Here is a 24,532-nt window from a genome sequence, read left to right as displayed (position 1 = left end):
AAATAAGAAAAGTGTGAATTTAAAACCATACATGCCACTGTTGTGCCAGCATTTCATAGCACGTGTAGCTACAGGAAATGCTGTTAACTCATTACCGCTAATGGATTTTCCACAAAGCAGTGCAATATGTCTCCTCTAAGCAAAGTAGCAGCTGCAGGTAAGTAATGTACTTTCGAAATTTTTAAAGTTCCTCTCAGATCAGATGACGATATACACTGCCCTTCCTTTGTACGCACAGCAGCCCCAGGGCCAGATCAGCCCCAGTCTGTCTCTAAATACACATACACACAAACACAATATTTATAGAATAGTAGGGTCAAAAGCAAAAGGCATGAAAGCAATTCATTCCTACATAGGTGAAGTATACACCTGTCAACTGTCATGTAATCAGAATCAACAACACAGCACTTATAGTGAATGGCTGACAGGGCTATAGCCTTTTGTTTTACAGGTAGTTATTTATAGACTTCATTTAAATATTATTTGAAGGAAAAAAAACAAGTCCAGTATTTCCAAATCAACTGAATCATCACGTTTTTGTCAAAAAAATTAAAAGTACTGTGTCACTTTTACAGCTAAGCCGATGTATTCTCCACGGACTGACCAAGTCTCGCTTCGTTTAAGGCGTCCTTACATGCCTGTTCCACATTAAATGATCTCCTCAAGGTACAGATGTGGTGATGGCAAGATGATGGGGACAATAATATAAATTACAATGGAAAAGAACTGCTCTCAGCTGCTTTTTTATTTGCTTGTTATTTAAGATTTAAAGCGAGGTTATTTCTGGTTATTTTGGGTGTTTCTAGAGTAAGAAAAAGTGATTAAAATGGATGTTCAATTGGTCGAAACAGCCTTGAAAAAAATACCAACTTCACAAGCAAAGCTGTTGACTAGAGGCCGTCATTTAAGTAACCAGTATAAACTGGGTTATTTATTTAGTGTATTATATGGAAGTGCGGCGGCAAAGTGAGCCCGTGGAAACTGCTGGAGCGCTACCACACATCTCCCGGAACAATTTTTCAATAGGTCAATAGAAATCAGATTTATCAATGAATTGTAGTGTATGTCTTTTGTGTGAGGCCGCCCTTGGGGACAGAAAGGAAAGGGATAGAAGGCTAGAGAAAGAAGAAGCGAAAGGGAACGAGGAGAGGAGATTATCACAGGCATGGCAGCCTGTGTGAGAGGCTTAGCTTGGCTAGGCAGGGAGGTGGAACCCTGTGAATTCTAATGAACTGGCAAGACTCCCCCAAAACCAGCTCCATCTCCATGGCATGAGGACGATAGGAGGGAAGAAGGAGGTGATTAGGAAGGCGCAGCCCCTCTACGGCAAACCAAACAGAGCAGGTCATTTTCCCTGTGATAATTATGGCTATAACCAGGCATGAGGGATTGGTAATGGAGCTGCTTATTCTTCATGCTCTGCAAAGGCAACCACTGAGTCTGTCAAGGAGAAAAGCATGATGATGTTTTTTTTTCTCACTCTGTTAGTAGGGTGACTCTGGTAAGAGTTGCAATGGCTGCTGAAAAGGGCAGCGGGGGAACTTGGCCTTTGAGGGAGAAGTTAACGAATGAACTTCATTATTGAGGAGCATACCAGGGAGACCCCCTGGTGTGTGTGATGTATTACCTAGCGTCAAACTTACTCACTCCCCCAACATCACCAGTAAAGCCTGACATCAGCTCTAGGGGGAGGCAGGCGTGTAAACTAAAATAGTTTAACCTTCTGGCTCAAAGCTAGAAGAAGACAACAGAGGAGCAACCTGATGTACAAGATTTGCATCCAAAAAGTTGTTTCCAAAGGAAAAAAAACACACACATTTATTCTAACTTCTGAAACAACAAAGTGAATAATGAGGGAGCGCCTTTCTGTTCCTCAGAAGAAAACCCTTTTAGCTTAAACTAACACACATTTAATGTTCTCTCTGTGACTTCTGGTAATGTAGCTGGTCCAGGGAGGCATTGCACATCAACACAATGTAGATTACTCTCATTTATTAAAATACAGCTCTGGTCAAGCATGAAAGTAACTTTTCCTGAGTTCTATGAGCTTTAAAAAAACAAGTGACCCACTCGAGGGACTAATGTTTTTCCTCAAGATTGAGGGAGATCTTCAGGCTATGCGTGATGTGCACCACTTAGCCTTCCCCCTTTCCCTTCTTCCAGCGGACCGGGATCGAGCTGCTCTACGGTGGACAGTGCGAAGGATCTCTTTACTGAGCGCACTCTCAACACTTTTACTCTTGACTTATGAGGATGCCATGGGTGCAGGGGAGTGATTCATCATTGGATGTGTTCCTCTTGCACCCTCACACATTAGTAATGTGGTCCGCTGAGGAGGAGTCCTGTCATCAGTCTGTACCTGGACCCTCTGAACAAGGTAGGTCAACAGGAGGCAGCAGCGGCTGGCCCACTTTTAGTCTTTCACAGCACCTTTAAGTTTCCTCCAGCTCTGCCACAGCTGAGCCTGACGGACACACTAAGACCAGTTTGGTCAAGGGGAGGCACAGCCTTGGCAGCGTAAGCGGTGTACTCGCTATATCTGTTGACTCAGTGAAGCCCGTCCTCTGAGCGGCCAAGTACGGAAAGCCAAACAAAACTTGTTGAGAGGTTAAAGTGAGGCGGAAATCTTATTTTCATTGAATGTTTTTACAAAGAAAACGGCACAAAAACAAACAAGCTCCGAGTCGCAGTTTGGATAAAAAGTTCCCACACTTACCCATCTGAAACTCCCTGCGGGAATTTCATCACAAGACTCCCTAGTATTCCGTAATAAAGCAGCAACAAAATAACAAATGGCTGTCTGTTCCGTCACAAAATATACAGCCACTTTGAGTCAGCGTAAGCCTTTGACCTTAACATTGCAGGTAATGCACATTTAAATACCTACCTCAGTATTCATGTTTGTCATTTTACTTGTGAAGATTAGGTGTAAAAAGGCTATTTGAAACCAAAACACAGGATTAAGGGATAATGCTGCTCTGTGTCTTGTGAGTCGACCTTGATTCTGTAATCCAGCACAATACTGGAGAACAGCGTATTTCTCGCTCTTGTACATTCAATACTCTCACTGTAGAACAGCTCACTCTGATGTAATGGCACATAATGGCACCACGCTGAATGACAAAGTAATCTGAATTAAGGGGAACTTCATTGTTATATCTGTGTAACAGACCTGGAAATACTATTACAAGATTTGTACAGAGAAAAAAAAAATATTCACAGCACTTTTATACTGATTACAAATGAAAGGAGGAGGCATACACAGAAAATAGTGTTGCAGGTAAAAATACAGAGATGGCAAATAATGACCAAAACAACACAAATGAATTGTTTTGAGTCACCTGAACTTTAATGACCACATTGAGGAATGAACTTGATCTTTAAAAGTAAGCCAATTTGAGGTCAACCATGGTGTTATTAAGGGCTGTGCCACTTAATCAGAGTGGATGCCAATTTAGCAAAGGGCTAACTATGCAGGAGAGACCCTCTGAGGCATCAAACAGATTACTGAGCATTGTGTCACCTGACTCTGCATACCTTCGTACAGTATGCACGCGCTCCTTTCCACTCAAATCTGCTTTATTTTCCTGACTCCATATCTCCTTACCTGTTTTTTTCTTCTTTCCTTCACCATGCAGCAGACACAGTAGAATGAAAACCTGCCTTTGATGTCTGGGATCCTATAATGCTGAGCAGTAGAAATCCGCATGCCTGTTATCTCCAGAATCTTAATGATGACGGCTAACTTCACAATGGGTTAACCACATCTCTCTGTTCTCGCGCTGCACACCCACAGAAACACAAATTAATAGCAACGTGGAAAAAAAAACCCAAAACAGCATTCCTCTAATAAAGCAGATTCAACAAAATGGGCACAATGCGATCAGCACAAATGTCAATGTATAACATCACCAAAAGCTTTTGTGAGCACGTCTGCTTTCGTCTCTGTGTAGGAAGTTTATTTTCCCTCCTCTTCTTTACTTTTTGAACAGCTTATTTGTTGTAAAGTTCTGATCCTCACTTGAAATTATTCAGTTTCATAAAAAAATTTGCTCTTTTTTCCTTTCATGATGCAGTCGATGTTTTGATGGTACATATTTGTTTATATTTGTTTTTGTTAATCCACGAAACTGTAGATTTTTATTGCTACAAAATTGAAAAGAATAGAAAATTGATTTTGCTTCACTTTCCTTTTGCATAACTTCTATGAAAAGACCAACAATATTATAAACACACTGATTAATGAAGAGCTCAGTGAAAGCTGAGGAAGGCACGTCAAATTATGGACCCATCATTTAAAATTTCCCCATCAGCATTAGTGAGGATCATATCTTAAAGAGCTCTGTGACCTCTGCGACCGCTGTCGCCCTCCATGAATCAAACCTTTCATTACATGCTGACACTCCTGTCCTATGCCGAATGTGTATACACCATAGGAAAGTGATGAGGCATCGGAAACCCAATGAGAGACGGATAACCTGCGCTTTTGCAAATGCTGGTTGACTGCGTGCCGCAGCGAGCGAGAGGCCAGCCGTGCCCTCCCAGCCATGCCAACTGCTTCGCCTGGCAGAAGCCACCATCCCAGCACAGCCCCTCGCTCCTTGGCCCCTTTCACCTGAGGCGGCAGACAGCCGGCATAAGAGAAATCGCCCGCAGCAGATGGGGCCACTTACTTTGGCTGGCCCATCCAAGCATTGTGTCCTTGTCACATGTCACTTACTCTTGTTTTCCGGTCTGACAACACTTCAAGACAGTGCTTTCGGTTTTGTGTGAGACACAAAAGGAAGAAGAAAAAAAAAAGGTGAGGAAAAGCTGACGAGGTGTCTCTTCACTCAAGCTCAAATTTTCTGAAAGAGCCGGCACCACGAGAAGAACCAGATTATGTGCCAACAAAAGCAGAGCAACCCCCCCCGACAAGAAGCGGTCTTGCACCCCTACGGCTCCCCTCACCACACTTCCCCTTAGAATACACACAGGGCCCCTCGGAGGTGATAAGACGAAGAGACTTTACCTCCAGAAACTTATGCAAAGAAAGTGCACGCACAAAAGGCCATTTGCAATTTTACAAAATGGCAGACGTAATGCTTTTACTGAAAAATGAGGACCTGCCATATTGAGTTGGAGAGGAAAAGACAAGGCAGGAGGGAAAAAATAGAGAAAAATCATGTTGGCCTGGTTTACGACAAATAGATAGCTCTATTGATTTCCCTTTTACAGTGACTGTCCATCCCTCACTGTTGTGATTACACTGACCTATTTCAGAAAAAAAAGCCATCTATTATAGATTAAACCAAAATGTCCAAAAAGAAAATACTCCCTTTGTGGAACAAACAAATAGAGTAAGACGAAACATAACCTACAGTACACAGAGAGAGAAAAAGATTGTGTCAATTTAAGCATTCAATGTTGCTGTGGGAGAAGAGGAAACAACCAGTTCTAGTACCATGCTGAGAATCAAATAACTTTCCAGTGAAATAGAGGCGGTGTGTTGTGAGGCCCTTTTTATTGTCAATTCCACATCCAACAAAAAAAACAAAAAACCCCCCACAACATTAAAATGACTGCGTTATTACTCAACTAATGTTTAAACATCATAATGCCAATTTTACAAATTCAGGAAAATGGCCGGTAAGAAGAACAGATTATAATGGATTTCATAATCTACCTATGCAATACTCTGTACTGCATTGTGTTTTTCAGTGCACCACAGTACAGCGCGGTTGGATGTTGTATGTTTTTGTGCTGATGATTCCTTTGTGTCTGTATGTATTGCTGCGTGCACTCGTCCTGCTCCACTATGTCTGTAGCAGCACGTCTCACTAGACTATCTCTCTCCGCTTAGCTCAGGGGACTCTGGCTGGCTGATCTTCATTATCAGCCCTAGCTTAACAATGTACTGGATGCACTTCCCACATGAGTGCAACTAACAAATCCCCACAGAGCTGAATCAAGGCAACAATGTGATGAAATACCTTCAAACAACCACTGAGCATGGAACACTGAGCTATGCAGAGACAACTCACACTGCCCTGGGCGATTCCACAGGAGTGCGCCTGTTGCCAAGCAAAATTAGACAGCAACTGGGACATATTATTCTCCTAAATTGGCAATGTACAGCACTATTAAGTACCATAAATCTCATGTTTGATTAGCTGAAAATACCTCGACTCACAGAGCCAGTGCATTAACATTCTACAACTCAGACATCCAAGCCGGATCTGCCGTGGCATTTTTTTTTAAATAAAGTAGATTCTTTACAAGGGGAAAGCTGTCATTGTGTTATGTGAACACAGACTGCATTATTGGGATTAATAAGGCTGTTAGCATATTTTTAAAAAACATGTATCAGTCAACTTTTAAGAGTGTTCTGTAAAAAACAAACAAACCCACACACAAAACACAAAGACATGAAGTCTACAGACTCATAACTTTGAGTGTGCATCAATGGGCGATATAATTTCTCTGTAACTCGGAACTGAAAGCAGCGCAGAAGAGTCTGAATCATCGGGTTTCTTTTGGAACAGATTAGCCGTACTATTAGTATGTGAATGCACACCGCTGACGAGAGAAACTCAATACAAGCTGCTAGTAAATAAATGATGATTCACGAGCGAGGCCATGTTTCTCAATCAGTGCGAGAAGTCTACCAACACAATGGAGATAAATATAGGGTGAGGGGGGGAAACACAGGGCTCTCCAAAATGTATCTGTGGACTGATGAAAGGAAATCGTCTGTCTCCTTTTCTCCTTTCCCCGGGTTACATTTGTACTACTGCCTCCCTCTGGTTAGTCTATTCCCAGTCAGATATATTACACATAGACTGCTACACACTGACACTGGTATAATAATGTAAACACTGATAAATATATGACAATACCATGACAGGATTAATTAAGAATAATATATTTTTCAGCTAAATTGAGCTATACAAAGAGTTTTCTACTTTTTAAAAATTTCTGTGCTGGCTGTCTGGTGGTTCTGTTATTTAGATATATTTGGGTGTTATTATATTGTTATGGATGTTCTATTTACGCTTTCACAGATAAAGCTGTGCAACTACAAGTGGATTTGCAGATCTTTGTCTTGCTGCAAATTATGGTCTGAACAGTCATCAAACAATCAGTATACTGTAAATCTATAGCTGCAAGTGAGAAAGAGAGGGAGGATTAGCTCTAAGTAATCAGGAGATCTGCTCTGTTCAAGCAAGAGCATCCTGTCCACACGACCTGCATGTGTATGTGTTAGCTAGTGCTCTGCTATTCGAGCTGTGAGACAGAGACCCAGACTGCTGATGGTAGATTAGAGGTGAGACGCCTAATCTCAGTGTAATCAGCTACTGCATCTGAGCCTCCGCTCCACACCATCTCTCTCAACAGGTCCAAACAGAAAGTCATCTCACAGCAAAACAGCCCCGCTGAGGTAGAAGAAGGTGAAGAGACATATCTGGTGTCCAACATCAACGCAAGAGGGGGAAAAAGTGCAAAATTTAATTATCTTTTACTGTCACCTCTTCTTGGAACAGGCAGTTTGAGACATAAAGATGGAAGGAGAAATGAAAGGGAAAAACCAACAAGAAATGTGCTTGGGGGGTTATAGCAAGGACAAGTGGAGCCAGCAAAATCCCCCAACAGCATACAAAAGCGCTGTTGAATCAGACATTACGCCTTCGGGGTTTTCCTTTAATTTGTCACAAGTGCGTAAATGAACTGCTACTCAAAGAGTCCATATAACAGATGTAAAACTGCCAGGGAAAGGTGCAGGAAAACCACAGCTGACTTCTTGCTCAGAACTGCAGTTATGTTGTAAGAAGAAGTGATGGCGAGGGACAGCCCCTTCTGAGGAAATGAAGAAAGAAAGGGGGAGACAGATAAAGAGGCTCAGACAATAAATCTATGTAAGTCCTGAATGGGGAGAGGACATTACAGTCAATGACACAATGATATAAGTATCTGTTTTCATCTAGAATACTTCACTTTCTGATGGCTCAATGATTAGCGATGAAGGGGGTTCGAGAGGAGAGGAGAGGAGAGGCGAGGAGAGGACAGGAGAGGCGAGGAAAGGAGAGGAGAGGAGTCTGCCAGTGAACAGCTGCCCCTGTAATTTATATTGATGAGGGGACTGGCATGGCGGGGAGCTTCCAGCAGTTTGATCACTCAGGCAGAGTGGGGAGTTAGTCAGAGACACAGCCCATCCCTGTGGTCCGGGTTGGACCGAGAAGACCTCCTAAACACACACACAGAAACTAACATACTTGCACACATATGCACATTAAATCAAGGCTGCCAAGCTCACATTACGAGTGGCAGCGCATACTGGCGTATTGGGGAAGCCAATGTTTTCACTCCGGGAACAGAAATAGATCTACATCTTGGCTATAACCACGCAGGGCAGAGCCATCTCCCTCATTATTACTCCACCAGCCATATAATCACCAGGCTTCTCAGACCGTCCGCCCGCATTCTCAATGACCATTAACTGGCCCTTGAACTTCTTCTTGTGCACGCAGCTCTGACGAGGCTCCACAGCCGCTTCCTGTCTGTAAGGCACAGCAATCAACTACTTGTTAAGGGGCTTTACTTTGATTTCCGCACATGGATAAGATTTGAATATTTCTCAGTGAAATGAGACAGCGTAGTCCAGTCTCTGCCCAGGGCTTTGAACCCAAGACTCCTAAATCATGCTCTTTGATTTGAGCCCCCTTCCAGTGTAGAGGTGCTTAGCGCCGCACTAATTAAGATAGCGGGGTGGTGGATGGCGGGTCAAAGCGTTTCTGTTCTACCTTGAAGATATCCTGACACAAACATGAACACTGACACACGCATCAAAAAATAAATAAATAAAAGAAATACCATAGCCCCTCCGGACAAGCAAATAGCTTAACACACAATCATGCTGCTGTTTTGACGGGGCTGTTTGAGTAAGGTAGAGCTGTCTAGCACTGAAGATCATATCCCTTTGCCCTGCTGTCTGATGTAAGAAAGAGCCGGGGTGTTTAAAAGGGGGAGATGCAGCCTCTCACAATCTGAAACACTCCGACCGCTCTTACAGAAAAGCCCCCTGGCCTTCCCTCTCCACAAGTTTCATCAGAGTGATCAGAGAGAAAGGATAGCCTTCAGGGCTAGTTTCTTCCATTCACACAGTGGGGTATGAACACACATATGGATGTACACGCATGCACAGACACACTGCAGAACACCGCACAAAAGCGTTTTTACATGCTTTCTCGATTGCACTTCACATGTGTCAAAATACAGTACAAATCTCTTGGAAATCATTGATTTCTTCAGGTTTGACTGCTCATCAATTCTTCATAAGCGCACCGAAATTGAAAAGGCAGCGGTGGTAAGAAAAGGCTGTGTACTATTGTTGTAGGAGCCTTGCATCTAGCATGTGATACATGTGTCACATACAGTGTCTGTATCTTTCAATTTTAGTGATAGGATCTGCACTTGAAGAACACAAACTCTGGTAGTTAATGCAGTCTCAGAGGTTAGAAACCACCACGCAACACCACATCCGTGTTTTTCAGCTGCAAGGCCTTGCAGAAAACAAAGAGGTGCTTCACCACACTGTCTGCTTCAAATGTGCATGATTACCAAGCAGTCATAAGACTGCATAGCATTTTAATTTCCTCTCTGGGGTTATCATCATATTCTCTCCAGTATGGAGACGGAGAGATACAAAACAGTGAAAGTGGATGAACAGAAATCTAATTGAAGGCCTTGATTTATGACAGTAGTAGGCAGACAACAGCACATTTATAGGCAATGATGAAAAAGAGTCAACATAGACACAAACATAATGATCTCACCATCTCCACTATATATGAGGCAAGGGGTTGTTTGTTGTTGTTGTTTTTCACATTAAGTATGGGATTCTCCTTTGAATTAAGTATCACTTTTACCGTCTTAAAATTGTAGTAGAATAAAAACCACATTAATAAAAATTGTACTTACAAGTATGTGTCTTCTTTGTTACTGAGATACCTGTGAAGAAAAAAACAAATAAACATGAGAAAATATATTAAAAAAAACAAATAAAATGAACTATTCACATGGGGCTCTTATTAATAACTTATAATATGATAACAGCAGCAAAGAAGGAAACCCTGTGTTGCAACAGATTGCAACAGACCAAGGTCACTCAGGTGGCCCTGGGTAATTATGTGTGTAGGCTGGTGTTTAACTTAGGGCCATTCTATATCAACATCTATGACAAGGTGGATGAAACCCCATTTTCTTCAGGCAGTGAATAAAATTTCAAACTAAAGGGAAAAAAAACCATTTGGAATGCTAATGTGTTGAGTCGCCTCTCCGATTGGGTCCGAGTGCATGACTAAGCCACTGGCCCTGAGGGAGATAAAGGCATTTTGACCTTAATGTTAGCTAATCCTTTATTTAAACGGTTTCAATACAAAGGGGATTTTTGAAGTTATTTTGTAAATAAAATTGTAAGCCCTATCTCGTCTGACTGGCTCAGAAGGCAAAGAGATGGCTCACAAAAACTCCCATCTTAATGTGTGACAGAGTCTCCATTTTAAAAACTGTAACATGATCAAAGAGAGAAACGATTGGATACACTATAGAACAGATATAAGCAGTGCCAATGTGGGTACAAACGGCTTATAACAAGCAGGCAGTCTGACCAGGTTGAGTCAAACCTGGGCTGTACTGCAACTGCAACTTATACTTCCCATCTTCACCCCTTCAGGTGTCAGCTCCTTGAGCCACTTTGGGTTTTTTATTTTTTATTTTATTTTCTGGCTCTGGATCCATCTCCTGTCTGCAACATTGGTCTAATGCCCCAGGAGCCTGACGCGGACAAGCACACAGCCAGCCGAGGTCCCCTGCGGCCCCTCGGATGCTCATGCTTTGCAGGACGAGAGCACACTAATAGATCCCACTTGTCATGCGGAAGCAATGGCTAATTTTTCTACAGCTTGCATTTGAAACTCGGGGGACGGCAAGTTGACATGATTCAATAACTCTCTGTGAAAAAAGGCGTCTGGCCAGAGATAACAATGTTTGAGACACGTTTGAGGGGAAACGAGTCAAAGTGCAACGAGGGGGAAAACAAATAAGCCCTTCGCTCTCCTATAGACATACACAGAGAAACACATAACTGATATCAACTCCACTGAGCAGGAAGAGGGAAAGCCGTCACCTAGGGGCCAGCAGCCTGTGATGGAGCTAGCATTGTTCCATTGCTCAGGGCCAAAAGCTTCTGTTCTCTCCAACTGTGACATTACGCAAGAAGAAAATAAACAGTACTCGAGTCTTAATTCTCCACTAAAATAAGATGACATGGGAGCCAGCAAGACCTGATGGTTCATTAAAAACCAGCAGTGTCAAAGCTTCTGTTCTAAGCTTCAGCTTATGCACAAGGCAGCTGCAAAGGACTGTATCAAGCAGCTAACTGGTTAAGACAACTCGTTAACCTACGTAAGAAACACAGTGGCTGTGCTTAGCAGAAACCGAAAGAGCAAATAGGCTGGCTTTCTGTCAGAGCCTACGCTACTGCATAAAACAGACACTTCACAGCTTTCAAGAGGAGTGTGGTCAATGACACATATGAGATATTATTTGATTTAAGGGCAGTATATATCTACAAAATGCATAAAACATACAGAATATGCAAAAAGTTACAGAGAACTTAAAACAACTGCCTCTAGCTTTCATCCGTCATCTTCTGAAGTGTTAACAAAAGTGTGGTGGCCTGGCTGGAGAACTTAAAGTTGTAAACAAGCCTTTGCTTTGTGAAATGTTTGTCACAGAGGAAGTGAAAGAAACACGAGCTTGTGTGAGGGTGTGTATATACAGTACATGTGGAGGCTTTCGCCCAGCTTTAGCCACACAGACCACACTGATGATGTTGAGTAGATGCTTTGCTGTCACTGACTATTTCACCGTCAAAGTCAAGGAGAAACGGTTCACGTGAGGATGTATGCTTCTAAAGCTCAAGTTTTGCAGTCTGCCTGCCTGATCATTTTTACGTTGCTTCATTGCCTAGCTGATACACTGAAGCCGTCATGAACTCGGTGCAGAGCAGTTCTCACTCTTGTGCCTACCGCACAAATGCTTCATTAAGTCAAGTCCATGCAAAAGGGGAATTTGCCATAAAAGGTTTCGGGGTATTTTCAGAAGTAAACCATTTTGTTTAGCTTATCACCAAAATTTTTGTGTGCTCACTAGGAACAAAAAAAAAATCATATCGGGTGCAATTTCAGCATGTTTGAAAAACTGCATTATTTAAATCATCCTGCAGTTGCCTCGTTTTTTTCCCACACGATAACCTATTATGATGTTTTTACTGATAGCAGCTGATAATATGCAGTCGGTGGAAATGTGTACAACATGCTTTTGGTGTGTGTTCCCACACAAACATTTCCTAGAAACAGTTAAAAACAACAACAACCATTTCACAGCTTACTCACTATCAGGTTTGTTACTGTCAATAAGCCAGATGTGCTGAAAATGACAAAAGCGAAAGACATATTGTGCATGTAAATACAAGTAAAGTGAGAGAAACACAGAAACTGGTAAGACAGCAGAGCTTGTATTATTTGTACTGTAAATAATAAGGGCTCCAACCAACTACTGTGTTACTCCCATCTACTTAATGCAGCACACCTAATGATAACAAAACTACTCCCACGGTAATATTTTCCAGGGTGCTGATATAAAACTATCACCGTACAGACAAAGGCTCATCCTTCCTGTTGCTATGCAGGTTAGAAGAAGTAGGAGGGGAGGTTAGTGGGCCCACTTCCTCCTCTATGTGTCATTCAAAACCCTGTGATTGGAGGTGGCAAGGAGAAGGGGCCACAAAGCCAATGAATGAGTCAGGCGGTGAGAAAGAAGGAGTTAGCTCTGGGCACTGACATTGGCAATGCCTGCCAGCTCCTGTCTTCTCCACTGGATGGCAGGTTCAGAGGTCAGTCTGGAGGTGAAACTCTCCTTGGCTGATAAACAGGCTGCTATAAACAGACGTATAGCTTGTGGATTTTCTTTTCTAAACATCTACTGTGCGTGTTTATGAGCGTTAATAGAAATTCAAGTTAAAAGGCTGTTGCCTGTGTGAACTTGTAGCTGAATTCCAATTTCTAAATTATACATTTGTCACAGTGGAAGGAGGGACCCTCTTCGCTGCCTTTGATCAGTCATACTTTCCCCTGCCTCGGTAAACAATTCGGCATTTGTTCTCATGAGACACCGCCTATGCTATAGAGGAAGAGAGGTACCGTGCAAACGACTGGAGGTTAACCTCCACCACATCTATCTGCAGGGGGGCACACATCCTGTAAACATGCCACTTAGACAGGAGGAGAGTGAGTCGGGGGTTTGGCAGTCACAGCGCTGCAGCCGGCTGTGGAGTACGGTGCCATCGCAGGCGACTCAAAGTGACAGCACTGTAATGAAGTCTGAGGCACACGGCAGGCTGTACGTCATAATTTCAGGTTCCTTAAAGCCTGACAGGGAATGATTATCATGGATGGTTATTGTCACCCTGCCTCCCTGGTAGACGAGGCGTGCTCTGGGGTTGTTGCACCATGACATTCAAAGTTACAGTCTCCTTCATATAATGGAGCTGTCCTCTCAGCGCGCTAATGGGAGCGATCCATTTAACCTGTGCCAGAAACACACAGACGAGGAAGTTCCTAATGCGAGGCCTCTCCCGTGGGGACGTCACACTCCCCCCCCGGCTGCTCCCTTCCTGCTGCTTGATTCATTGACTGGCGCTCCTCACTTATCCTCATTCACTGTTCAGTCTGGGGAGACAGGGAGGCTCGCTTCCCGCTGCCTGCTCCACATGCCGCTGCTGCACGCCCGCCGCACACAAGGACGGCGCCGCCGCTGCAGACCCAATTGCAGGAGGAGCCAGTGAGGGTCCAGTGAGGGACTGGCTAGACACCTACTGGAATTACGGGTCAATACCATAGGCCTTGGGAATGCTAGCAGTATCCACTCTCCACAGTTAATTAGTTAATATGGCCTCGAAGATAGAAAAACACAGATCATAATGGAACGTTTGCTTATTGTCTTAATGATGGCAGCTGTATGGGACTGTTAATTTTAGGCTACTCCTGAGGTTGCTGGTTAATAATGGTGGGTAAGACGAACATCTTAAGAATGATCGATGTGGTCACGTTCAGCGGTCCATCTCTTGACTGCTGCTACCTGCCCAATTAACAAATTGCTGCTACATTCCTGAGAGAAAATAATTAGAAATAATTAATGTGTTGCTCTTCTTAGCCATCACAAAGCTCCAACGAGCGGCTCGAATCGTTTAGGAAACGTGATCTTTGGAGCTGTGCTTTTAAGAAACTCAACAGTGGTACAAATTCAGGCTTGGAGGAAATTAGAATATTCAGTGGGCTAGGTGACTCATTTAGGTAGTCAGCAATCCATGAATGCATTAAAGGGAGAAAAACTAACATAGTGGGTTAGACAGTACAAAGCGCTGTTAAAAGCATAAAGATATAATGCAAGGTCGCTCTTAAATTAATGCTCGTCTCATCAAAAGTCACAAAATGTGGTTTAGCTGATTCAAGAACCTCAGTGCTCCTCTTTGGCACTCTTTCTGAAACTTTCATACACAAAGTCACTTAAACAATCCGCCCCTTTTTCTGTGACACACTTAGACTTATTAGCTATTATACAGCTATAAACTATACATGCAAAAATTTAATGATTAAAAAAGCACAATGATTCTAATCAGCTGCCCCCTAATATACTAAAACACTTAATCCATGGAGAGGCCAACTCTCTGGGGAGGCCCAAAGAAAAATGACTTCTCTGTCTCCAGGCGCTGTTATTTCTGGTCATTTCTAATTGGTTTTAAATAAAAGCAACCACTCTGAGACTCTACAGGTTACTTCATTGCATCACTATGGAATTGTCTGCAAATAGAAGATATACATCCAAATTAGTTTTAGAGGACACCACAACTGTCTTTCAGAAGACGAAAGAAGAAAGGTCAGGAAAAAATAAAAGGATACGTGAAGGTGGTAGATCCCAAAGGAAGAGCGACATTATCAGGATGACCCTGAGATCGGAGAAGCCCTGGCTGACTTGAGGCTTCGTGTCAGGCGCACCTCGACCCTTACAAATGTCCCTCAGGTTCATGTGCAACATCTCCCCCAGAGCAGTTCTGCATTGCTCGGCCTGCAAGTCTCCAGGTGAGTTCTCAGTGCTGTTTGGTGGCTCGTGAATTATACATTGCAGCAGAGGAATTGACGTGGCCCAGGAGGGCCAAAAAAACAGCAGGCATGGCTTGGAGGCAGAATGAAGACTCTGATGGAATTTTAATTGTACCGCAGGGAACGCTGCGATAAGTGCTATTGTTATTGGTAAGACACCGCTGCACAGGTTAAGATGAAAAAAATGACAGAATCCAAAACAGTGTCCACCTTGACACCAACTCTGTATTCTGAAAAGACCGGTACACGGTCTGTGATGGCAGATTCATAAAAATATTTATATAATTCAGATATAATTTAAATTAAAATTGTAGTGTTTGGCTCATGACATTGTTTTTCAACGATTATATTTTTTTCATGATTTGAATCTTTCTTACCGGCCACCTTCCAGAGCTGTTTACCTTCCATCGTGTATTTATGTGTCCTCTTTACTGATTGGTGTTTAGATCTCATCCGTTTCCTTTATGTATAATGTTAGATGACTGTTTTTTTCTTCAAATAGTACCCAACAATAAATATACAGAAGACTGCTTATTACTGAATGACGTTACTGTTTGTTTTTACTGTTTTTTACTAACATGTGTGGCTGCAAAGTCACAGCGCTCTATAGTTATGGACAACATGCACAAAAGCCCAAGAAACGTCGCAATGGAAAAAAAATGGTCGGGAAACATCGACAAATACACAAGAAACGGCTTAATCTGCAACCGCTGAGCCATCCCATTCAGGTAGATTGTTTTGTCACTTAGTACTGTACTGCAGGTAAAAAAACCCAAAATGGTTATGTTTCTGCAGCTCTGATGTTGTTCGTTCTGATCTTGGCTCTAACATACTATTCAGTAATTCTCCTCTGAGTGCGGGCTGGTCCCAGGGGGCCTGATGGATGCAGGAAAGCCCTGGGCAGTGGTCAGAGAGAGGCCAGCAGCACAGGCAGGCCTCTGTGTACTCTGTGCGCTGTCGGTTCCCAGCCCAGCAGTAATCTCCCAATGATCCAGCTTCAACCACACATGAAACCCAATAGCCTTTCAGCCCGCACCATAAATAAAGACAAACCACGTTCAGCAGACCACCCTGACTTACTTTAGGGTTACGGAGCTGCACAGAACAGCACGTTAGACCACCACCGGTTGTGTTTACACTTATATATAAAGGCTCTAACTACATAAAGTTTAAATAGATACCCTACTCTGTCAGAGGGATGCTTATTTCAAATGGTGCTCCTCCATAAAATAACATAATCTAGCCCATTCTTTAATTTTTATTTACACAGTGCATACAGAAAACTCCATAATAACATTATGCTTTTGAGGTTAGCGTTTGCTCTGTCTGCATAGAAGAAAACAGCCCAATTCCCGTTCACGTTACAATATATTACCTTATCTCCACACAGGTGCAAATCTAAAGGGGAGGGGATACAATTACCTCCAGCTCCTGGGGCAAACACACTACTTATGCTCCTTTTTTTCCTCCTTTCTAACAACAATAATGGCTTGTAAGAGTAGTACAGTTGGCCAACAGAGATGAACCCCCTTGGGTTAACCTATTCAGAAGAGTTTAAATATTCATGAAAAGCAGCGTACAGCTGTTAAATAAAGATCATCTCAGATCTACAGTTTACTTGAGATTGCTTGTTTTGTTTTTCTCTGTGTTCGGTTTTCCTTGCAAGGTTGCAAAAGATGATTCACAGGCCACCTGCCAACTTCAGGAAACCACAGTGTTAGACTGCTTTTGCCAGAGGTATATGTCATTCTAACAGATGAAGCGCCGTTCAACATCTGTTTATTCAACTCCCCTGTCCGAGCTTGCATTTTGCATTATCTCAAGAATAGAATAGAAAGATAGGATTAAAGTTTATATGGACTCTGACGGCTCGTGACAAGCTGTTACAGGAGCTGCACGGGCCTGTCAATAGACTGTAGACACAAGGCTGCTGGTATAATCACGGAGGGAGAAAGGAGGCTAGAGCTTTGATGGCAAACTAATGTCAGCTAATATCAGCTCTATAAAGGCTGACTCAGAAACATACAGGAAACCTTTCATTACGATCACTCACTCAGTCTCAATTCTCATCCAGCAAAGTAGAGTACTGCACACTTGTCTAATGAACAAGAGTCTACGGGGAAGGATCACTCTATGCGAGTGTGTTGGAAATCAAGGTCCCACAACAGTGGACTCGTGGCGCTGCTGATAAGGACTTGGCTGTAATTGCTCAAAAGGGAGGGAACTGCAGCCCCATTAGGTCTGGTCTTAGCACTTGCCAATAAGCCAAACTGCCCCTCTGAAGCCTCCCATGTAATGAAAACTTCCTCTGAGATGAATTACAAGTCTGTCAATCCACTAATTAATATCATGGACTTGTCTTTTTTGCTTCTCTGCAGTAACAAACTGAGTGAGACAGACCCGAGTGGAGGTATTGGAGGCACTGGAAGACATAAAGGAAGGAAAGGCAGAGGCAAACCAGCGAGCGCCCTGCTACTGTAATTCACTGCAAGTCACGGTCGGCACTTAGTGAAGCATCTATTTTTCATGTATTTCATAATTAAAACCTGCGAGTTCTGTAAGCCCGCCATGCTCCATGTAGATCAAAGATAGCGCTATTAGCAGGGAGTTCGTCGGTGGCGGCATTACTGAGCCCTAAAAATGACACTGCCATGCAACTAAACCTTGTTCTCATTTACATTTCAGGGAAAATGTATTTTCTTGAGGATTATGTTTGTTTGCTACATTTCAAAAATACATTCACTAATCAACATATATTTGGCATTTATATTTTTTGCTTTCCCACTGTTGAATTTTTTCAGTCAACCAATCATATAAGACGGCCGGGACTCATCACAAAAAAAAAGGAAAGAAAAGCTTCTGATGCCTTTAACAGGTTTGGTACCTAAACCTTACCTAACAAAACAGACACTAAAATGAAACAAAAGTAATAAAATCCAAAATGGATATTTAAATAAATAAACAATAAACACACAAATAAGAGGATGAACGTCTGAGGGATGTCGACACCAACATGACTGCCTTATTTGGGTTTTTAAATTGTGATGCGTTTTGTTGAGAAGAATATACATTTGCCATGAAACAACAACAAAAACAAAAATAAATAAAGGAAATCCACCACAGTTTTTTTTTCAGGAGACTTAGTTTTATTATGAAGTACACAGATACACTCCACACTTGATAACGGGGCAACCGTGGAGGTGGACTACGGTTAACGGAACAGATCACAGCTTCTGGCTCCCTTTTCAAAGCGTTGCAGACAGAAATAACCCATGCACAGCAGATAAAGTGGTTGATGAAAGACTGAATATATATTTCACACATTGCCTCTTGTGGTACAGGTGGAGTGTGCTTCAGTTTGTTGCCTTCTCCCTCCCTGCTGCATTCTCTATGTAAATGTAATCGGAGGATAACACGGGATAAAGCTCTGCAGAGCAGAGACATGATGCCTCCCTTCTGCGGGGATAGAGGGATACAAATCTACCTCACATGGTGTAATGAAGAGAGTGAGCTGCGTAGCGTTATTTATTTGTCCCATTGACTCCTGGGTAAGTTGCCGCCATAGGGTGCACTTGTCTGGATACTCCATTTTCCCACTGACTGTAACTAGACAGATGATAGCAAAAGTGTCCCTTCTTTCACTTTGTATATGAGTGTGTGTGTGTGTGTGTGTGTGTGTAGTTTCCACTTCCTTTTTTGTCACAGGTTGCATTTGTTTAGCATTTGTGATTAGCATGTTTTAGGTTGATTTATTATGACAGAAAAGTGGAAACTAGTGAGAAGTCTTAATTGTTGCCAAATGTAATGAAGTAAAAATACTCTACAATAGATCTAAGTTTGAAATGACATCAAACACTCACTATTTATCTCAGACCACAATTTCAAAACAAAAGAGTAAAAGTACGGCTTGTACGCATCAGCCCTCGAGAACAATGAGCTCATGCAGTGATCAAAAAATGTACACAATTTATATTTTCTACTTGCTGCCTATGGTATCTTGATGCTGCAAAGCTTCCTGCTGTCAATGGTGTTTTTGTTATGCCATTGCGTAACAATGTCAGAGGAAGAACTTGTGGTGAAGTCATATGAAAAGAAACTATAATTAGCCAGCCATACTTGCTTTTTCACACTCACGGGCATAGCTGTCGAGATATTCATTCTTCCTTTCTTACTGAAATTACAACAGCTCCCCGCTCGACGGCCAAGTTAACAGCAGGGAGCGAATGGATGAACTTCCTTTAAGCTCATGAGGTCAGTGACAGTTCACAGCACAAACATCAGAGCACTGTCAATCTATCGAGTGAGAAGATGACAAGCCTAATGCGCCGCCACTTTGTGGAATGCTGACCGCTGGAATACATGTTTATTCATCATTTTTTATGCAGCTGTCAACAATGCGACGCGTTGAGCTAAACACGCCGTCTGACTGTACCTCACAGCGGACATCTGAAACATATGCACAGACAGCCCACTGACTCTCGCTTGAAGTGTGAAGAGAGAGGTCTGAGGTGGAGGCTGGGACGACGTCTATACTGCGGCCACAGCCATACATTCTCAGCAGTATGAAAGCTTGCAGCCGTGCCCAGCAGTAATAATTAATAGCATACTCTATAAGCATTCCATTAGGTGCAAGCAGCTGTCATAAACATCTTAATTAATTTACAAAGCATGCAACTAGGGAATTATGGCGACGTAAAAATCTGCTTCCCTCTGCCGCTCCATAGCACTGGAACAGATCGGGCTTTTAAATTTTTAAACATGCCTTTCATGTTCTCTAGAGCACTAAAAAGCCTTTGAACAGTCAGCTTGTTAGGAGATGCACCTAGCAGCCCAATACCTACGGGTCGTCTTGCTATTCTTTTCATACAGTGACAAGAGGTTTTGGGCTTCTCTTTGCTGCTCTGGCTTGACTCAAGGAATCTCTCTCCCCCTTGTATTTTCTTTGTCACAGTGACATAACTGCACAATGATTTTTTTCCTTCTTTTTTTCATTCACGCACTCCATCTAAGATTTTTCCAGTCTGCTTTTTTTTTTTTTGGTCAAAAGTGGACAAACATTTACAAAAAAATAAAGCCACAGATGAGGGGAGAAAAAAACCTCTCAATTAGAGATTTTATCTGAAATGCAACACTTGAACCACAGAGGCGTAAAACAAACCACAGACTTTTCACTGTGTGCTTCATATAAAAAAGGACATCCTCCTGAGGATAAGAGAGAGAGAGCAGCAGAAGGGTGCTGGCAAAAAGTACGAGGATGGCTCTCTTGCTCTCTTACTGTACCGCGTACAATATTGTGCCAAAGCAAGGGTCAGAGTGCTGTGGTAAAAACGCTCTTCCTTACCAGCTCTCACTCAGAGAGGGCAAGATTAGACTGGCCACTCCATTATAGGAGAAAGGCTTAAGAGCATTTCCACTTTCAGAGCGGGGATATCAGCAGCTTCTGACACTAAGCATGGCTGACCCATCGTTTTGGAGGGAGGTGAGTGGAGGGTATCAGCTGTCTTCCCAGGAATAGTTGAGTCTGGGCAAGAATTTTTTTCCCCCCTGACCACTACAGCTCTTTGAAAGCCAACAACACACACATAAAACCCTAACAAAAGAACTCCCAAACAAAACCCAGCACTCTGAGACACCGACACAAGCTGCTGTTGTTAATGTACAGAATATTTACCGTCTACAAATAAATTTAACCATGCAAAAACATCTACAGGATGCCATTTACCAAAGCGAACACAGAATTTTAATGTGCCCATTACTCCGTGATGATAACCAGGCATCATACATCCCTTTTTTCTCACTCCCATTCTAACCTGTCCCCCCCCCCCAACCCATCTCTCTCCATTTCAACCCATGCCATATTTGCTTAACCCAGCCACTGTGACAGCACTCAATGCTAAAGCACTCCCAAGGCAGATGATCAAAGTCAGCAGTCAATTCACATTACAATGCATTGATTTGATGTTTCCTAACCTCCCAGGCCTTTCTCTAATGCTGCCAAGGACCTTCAGGATATTTCACAGTGTACCGCCTTTCCCAGCTTTTTCTCTGTATCCCCCCTCTCTCTCTTGCTGTGTGTTTGTATACCATATCTGCAAATGAAAATATGGTTGACTGAGATGTTTCCCTGGTTATGTTTGCATATGATTCATGTATATTTTGTCTGCTTCAAAAAAAAAAGGGCCTGACACTCTGTAATTCATACAAGACCAGCCGCTTCTATTTTTTTTTTTTTTAGAATGTAATTATTGCCCCTCATCCACCTCCTCTTTCAAATATTGTTTTAGAGTAAATCACTCCCTTGTTCTCATATACCACACTTCGTTTGTTCCTCATCACTTATTCATTTGCAGTTCTTTACCGAGTTGGCTTCTATGCTTTAGTGCCTGCCATTTCCCTTTGAGGGGATGTTCAGAGCACTTCCATGTTTTATTCAATTATGAAAATCTAATATAGTGGAAAGAAAGGTGTGCATGGTGCTCGCTCATAACCATGCATTATTTCACACATATTTATTCTGCCTCTCTGTTTTTGGGTGACGGAGACTTGAGCAAGCAGCCTAAAAAGACAAATCTAATTTGATTCGTCATTGACCTCTATTTGCTATAGACAGAAAAAGAAAGCGAGTTACTGCATCAGTGTATAACAACCTAATATATTGGCTCTATTGTGATTTTGGAGAGAAGACAGCTATTTTTTTTTCTTGTTTGTTTGTTTGTCTGTTTTGGTTTTTGTGCTCAGAAGTTGTCAAAATGCCTGAGCATCATTGCCACGGCACAGTGACACACTGACCTACAAGCACAAAGGAGAACTTTGTCTGCCTTGATAAACACGCAAACACAGAAAGAGGAAGAGATAGAGGGAAAGCGCGTGTGAAAGAGAGAAAGGATGAGAGAGAAATAAGAACTATTGATTCACGTACGAGAGGCATTCCTTAAACGGCATTAGTCATCGTGGTTGTGTGAAGCAAGCTGGCTCTTTAATTATTCGTCAGAAACCAGACAAAGTCAGCGCCGCGTGAAGAGAGCCTATTGATTTCTGCCTGGCAGATGGGACACACTTATAGCAATTCACAAACCGTGTGGGTGATCAGAAAGACAGAGATGGTGCTTACCTTCCATTCAATCTACAGAGCAACAACACTGAAACTGGTATAACTGGCCATTAGGCACTAGGGTAGGCTCAGGAGGACATCAAGTTAAACCCCTGAAGTAAGAGAACCCGGGTACTGTGAGGGGATTGTATTCAACAGATAAGTGACACCTGTTGTGGCATATCACAGTGAGAGGTCCCTCCAACAGAGAAGTAATATGGCATTACCTACAGGCTATATAGCTACTTATAAATACCTATATAACTCTTTAAAAAGAGGACAATGACAGCTATTTGATTATTTATATTCACGCAGGATCTGCAACTTTTTTCACTGAGTGATTGATTAAGTATAAAAGGGTGATTTTGTGTATGTTAGAGTGTAAGTGTTAGTGGGGTTTTTTTTCATTCTAATAGAAAGCAGTCCAGATTCTGTAGGATCCATGTGAATAAGTGCACATAAAATGTTGAACGGTGTCTTTACCTTATACACCTTGAAAACTGAGCTTTCTGAGGGAAAGAATATTTTAATCCAAACCAAAATCTTTATGCACTTTTGGTTCCTGAATCTACCCTATGTTCATGTTTCAACATGTCGAGGCAGATTACAACCTGCCCTGAACCTTGTTTCTGCATGAGGTTTCTTCCTGTCAAAAGGGAGTTTTTTTTCTCCCCACTGTAACCAACTGCTTGCTCGCAAGTTATCACTGGGTTTCTCACTATGATAATGCAAGGTCTTTGCCTTACAAAGCAATGTATGCGCCCTCAAATGACCTGTGCTTACACAAAATTAGAACTACCTGAGCTATAAAAACAACACTAAAAGTATTATTCTTTAATCATGTGCCTAAACCCAACCGATCCAAAAGGGAAAACAAAAGCAATAATAAAAGGATGAGTGAAAACAAAAGTCAGATCCAAAAGCTCGTGGTCAAATAAGTGTTAACTGCGACTTGTGCCACCGACACCCCTTCAGCCTTGCTGTGCTGGCTTTTGTGGTGGAAACAAAGTCGGAAACATTTTGCCCATAATCTCTGTTCATCAAGGCGGTATGACCACCATTAAATAATGTCTGGCTACCCGGACTGCTAGTTAGTTGAAGGATGACGCCTACTGGTGATATCTATGGGAGTTATATCTACTGATAGGGGCTCCTCGATGGGTAATCAACAACCCAAATTGCTGTTAAATGTTTTATTTTGTGTCAGCAACAGAAAAAAAGCAAAAGAAACTCAAGCAAAATGTTATATACGAATTAGAATTACCACTTGTATGGCTCTACTAACCAGTTAAGCTGCAGTTTCTATCCACATGTGCCCAGACTCTGTTACAATTTTCATTGAAAATGCTGAAGGAAATGAAACAAACATACTAAGTGTGGTTATATGTAGCTGTGATAGAATATAATAAGAGAGAGCTAAGAAGTCATCTCCCTGACCTGGATTTCTTTCATGTTGTCAATGATCTGAATGGCTGATTGCATCATTATTGAATGTAATGTGGAAGAATAGCACACGGAGAACATGACACTGCATTTGCAGAGAGGAGTTAAGAAGGTGATAGGGTACACACAGACATTCACGTACACTACAATCATTTGACTGATTGTTTCATCACTGAAGCTTAGTCTGGATTTAACAGATAATCTGAAGGTGCATATCTAATACAGGATAAGAAAAGAAAACACAGGAACAGCTATAAAAATGATGTGTATGTTACTTGCTGGAGTATTCACAAGTATTATATTAAGTATTATACTAAAAATATTGAAACCAAATCTAAAATCTTTTGGGACAAGTGCAAAATATAAATTCAAAGGCTTTTAGAAGAAAAGTCCCTCTGTCTGTCTAGCACGCCTTTTCGGAGCTGACTGTTCATCTTCTGTGAGGTCTGTGTTCTAAAGTGCGACCCTATTGTTATTTTATGAGAAGGGCTGAGCGCAGAGCCACAGCATCGTCTGAGCTGTGCAGGAAGAATTCCCCCTGCATGGCTACACAATACACAGACAGCACATTTAGAGATGTCAGCTCCTAACTAGAGAACAGTCAGTGAGGTAAACCCTCTAACCCCACGCCTTCGCCACGTCTAGCCGGGCTGTTCTAGAAAACCGAGTTAAAAAATGCATTTGGTGTAGCCGATGGAGCAGGCAGACCATGATACTTAGGCATGCCATGCGGGCCAGTGGGCTCACATGTGTTGCTCGCAACCCTGGTTAGTGAAATGCCACTACTGTATGCCTCATC

General features: G+C 42.3%; 1 protein-coding gene across 1 annotated transcript in view; it reads right to left on the bottom strand.

Moving 5' to 3' along the window:
- Positions 1 to 24,532, bottom strand: part of roraa (RAR-related orphan receptor A, paralog a) — a 188,285-nt gene that overhangs the window by 50,696 nt on the left and 113,057 nt on the right. The window contains exon 2 of the mRNA XM_031747290.2: positions 9,958 to 9,987. Coding sequence (XP_031603150.1) covers positions 9,958 to 9,987 — 30 coding nt within the window. The remainder of the gene's footprint in view (positions 1 to 9,957; positions 9,988 to 24,532) is intronic.

This window comes from Oreochromis aureus, linkage group 7 (genome assembly GCF_013358895.1).
Source record: "Oreochromis aureus strain Israel breed Guangdong linkage group 7, ZZ_aureus, whole genome shotgun sequence".
Classification (NCBI taxonomy): Eukaryota; Metazoa; Chordata; class Actinopteri; order Cichliformes; family Cichlidae; genus Oreochromis; species Oreochromis aureus.
Note: the sequence above shows the minus strand (reverse complement) of the source record. Positions and strands in the feature narration are given on the sequence as shown.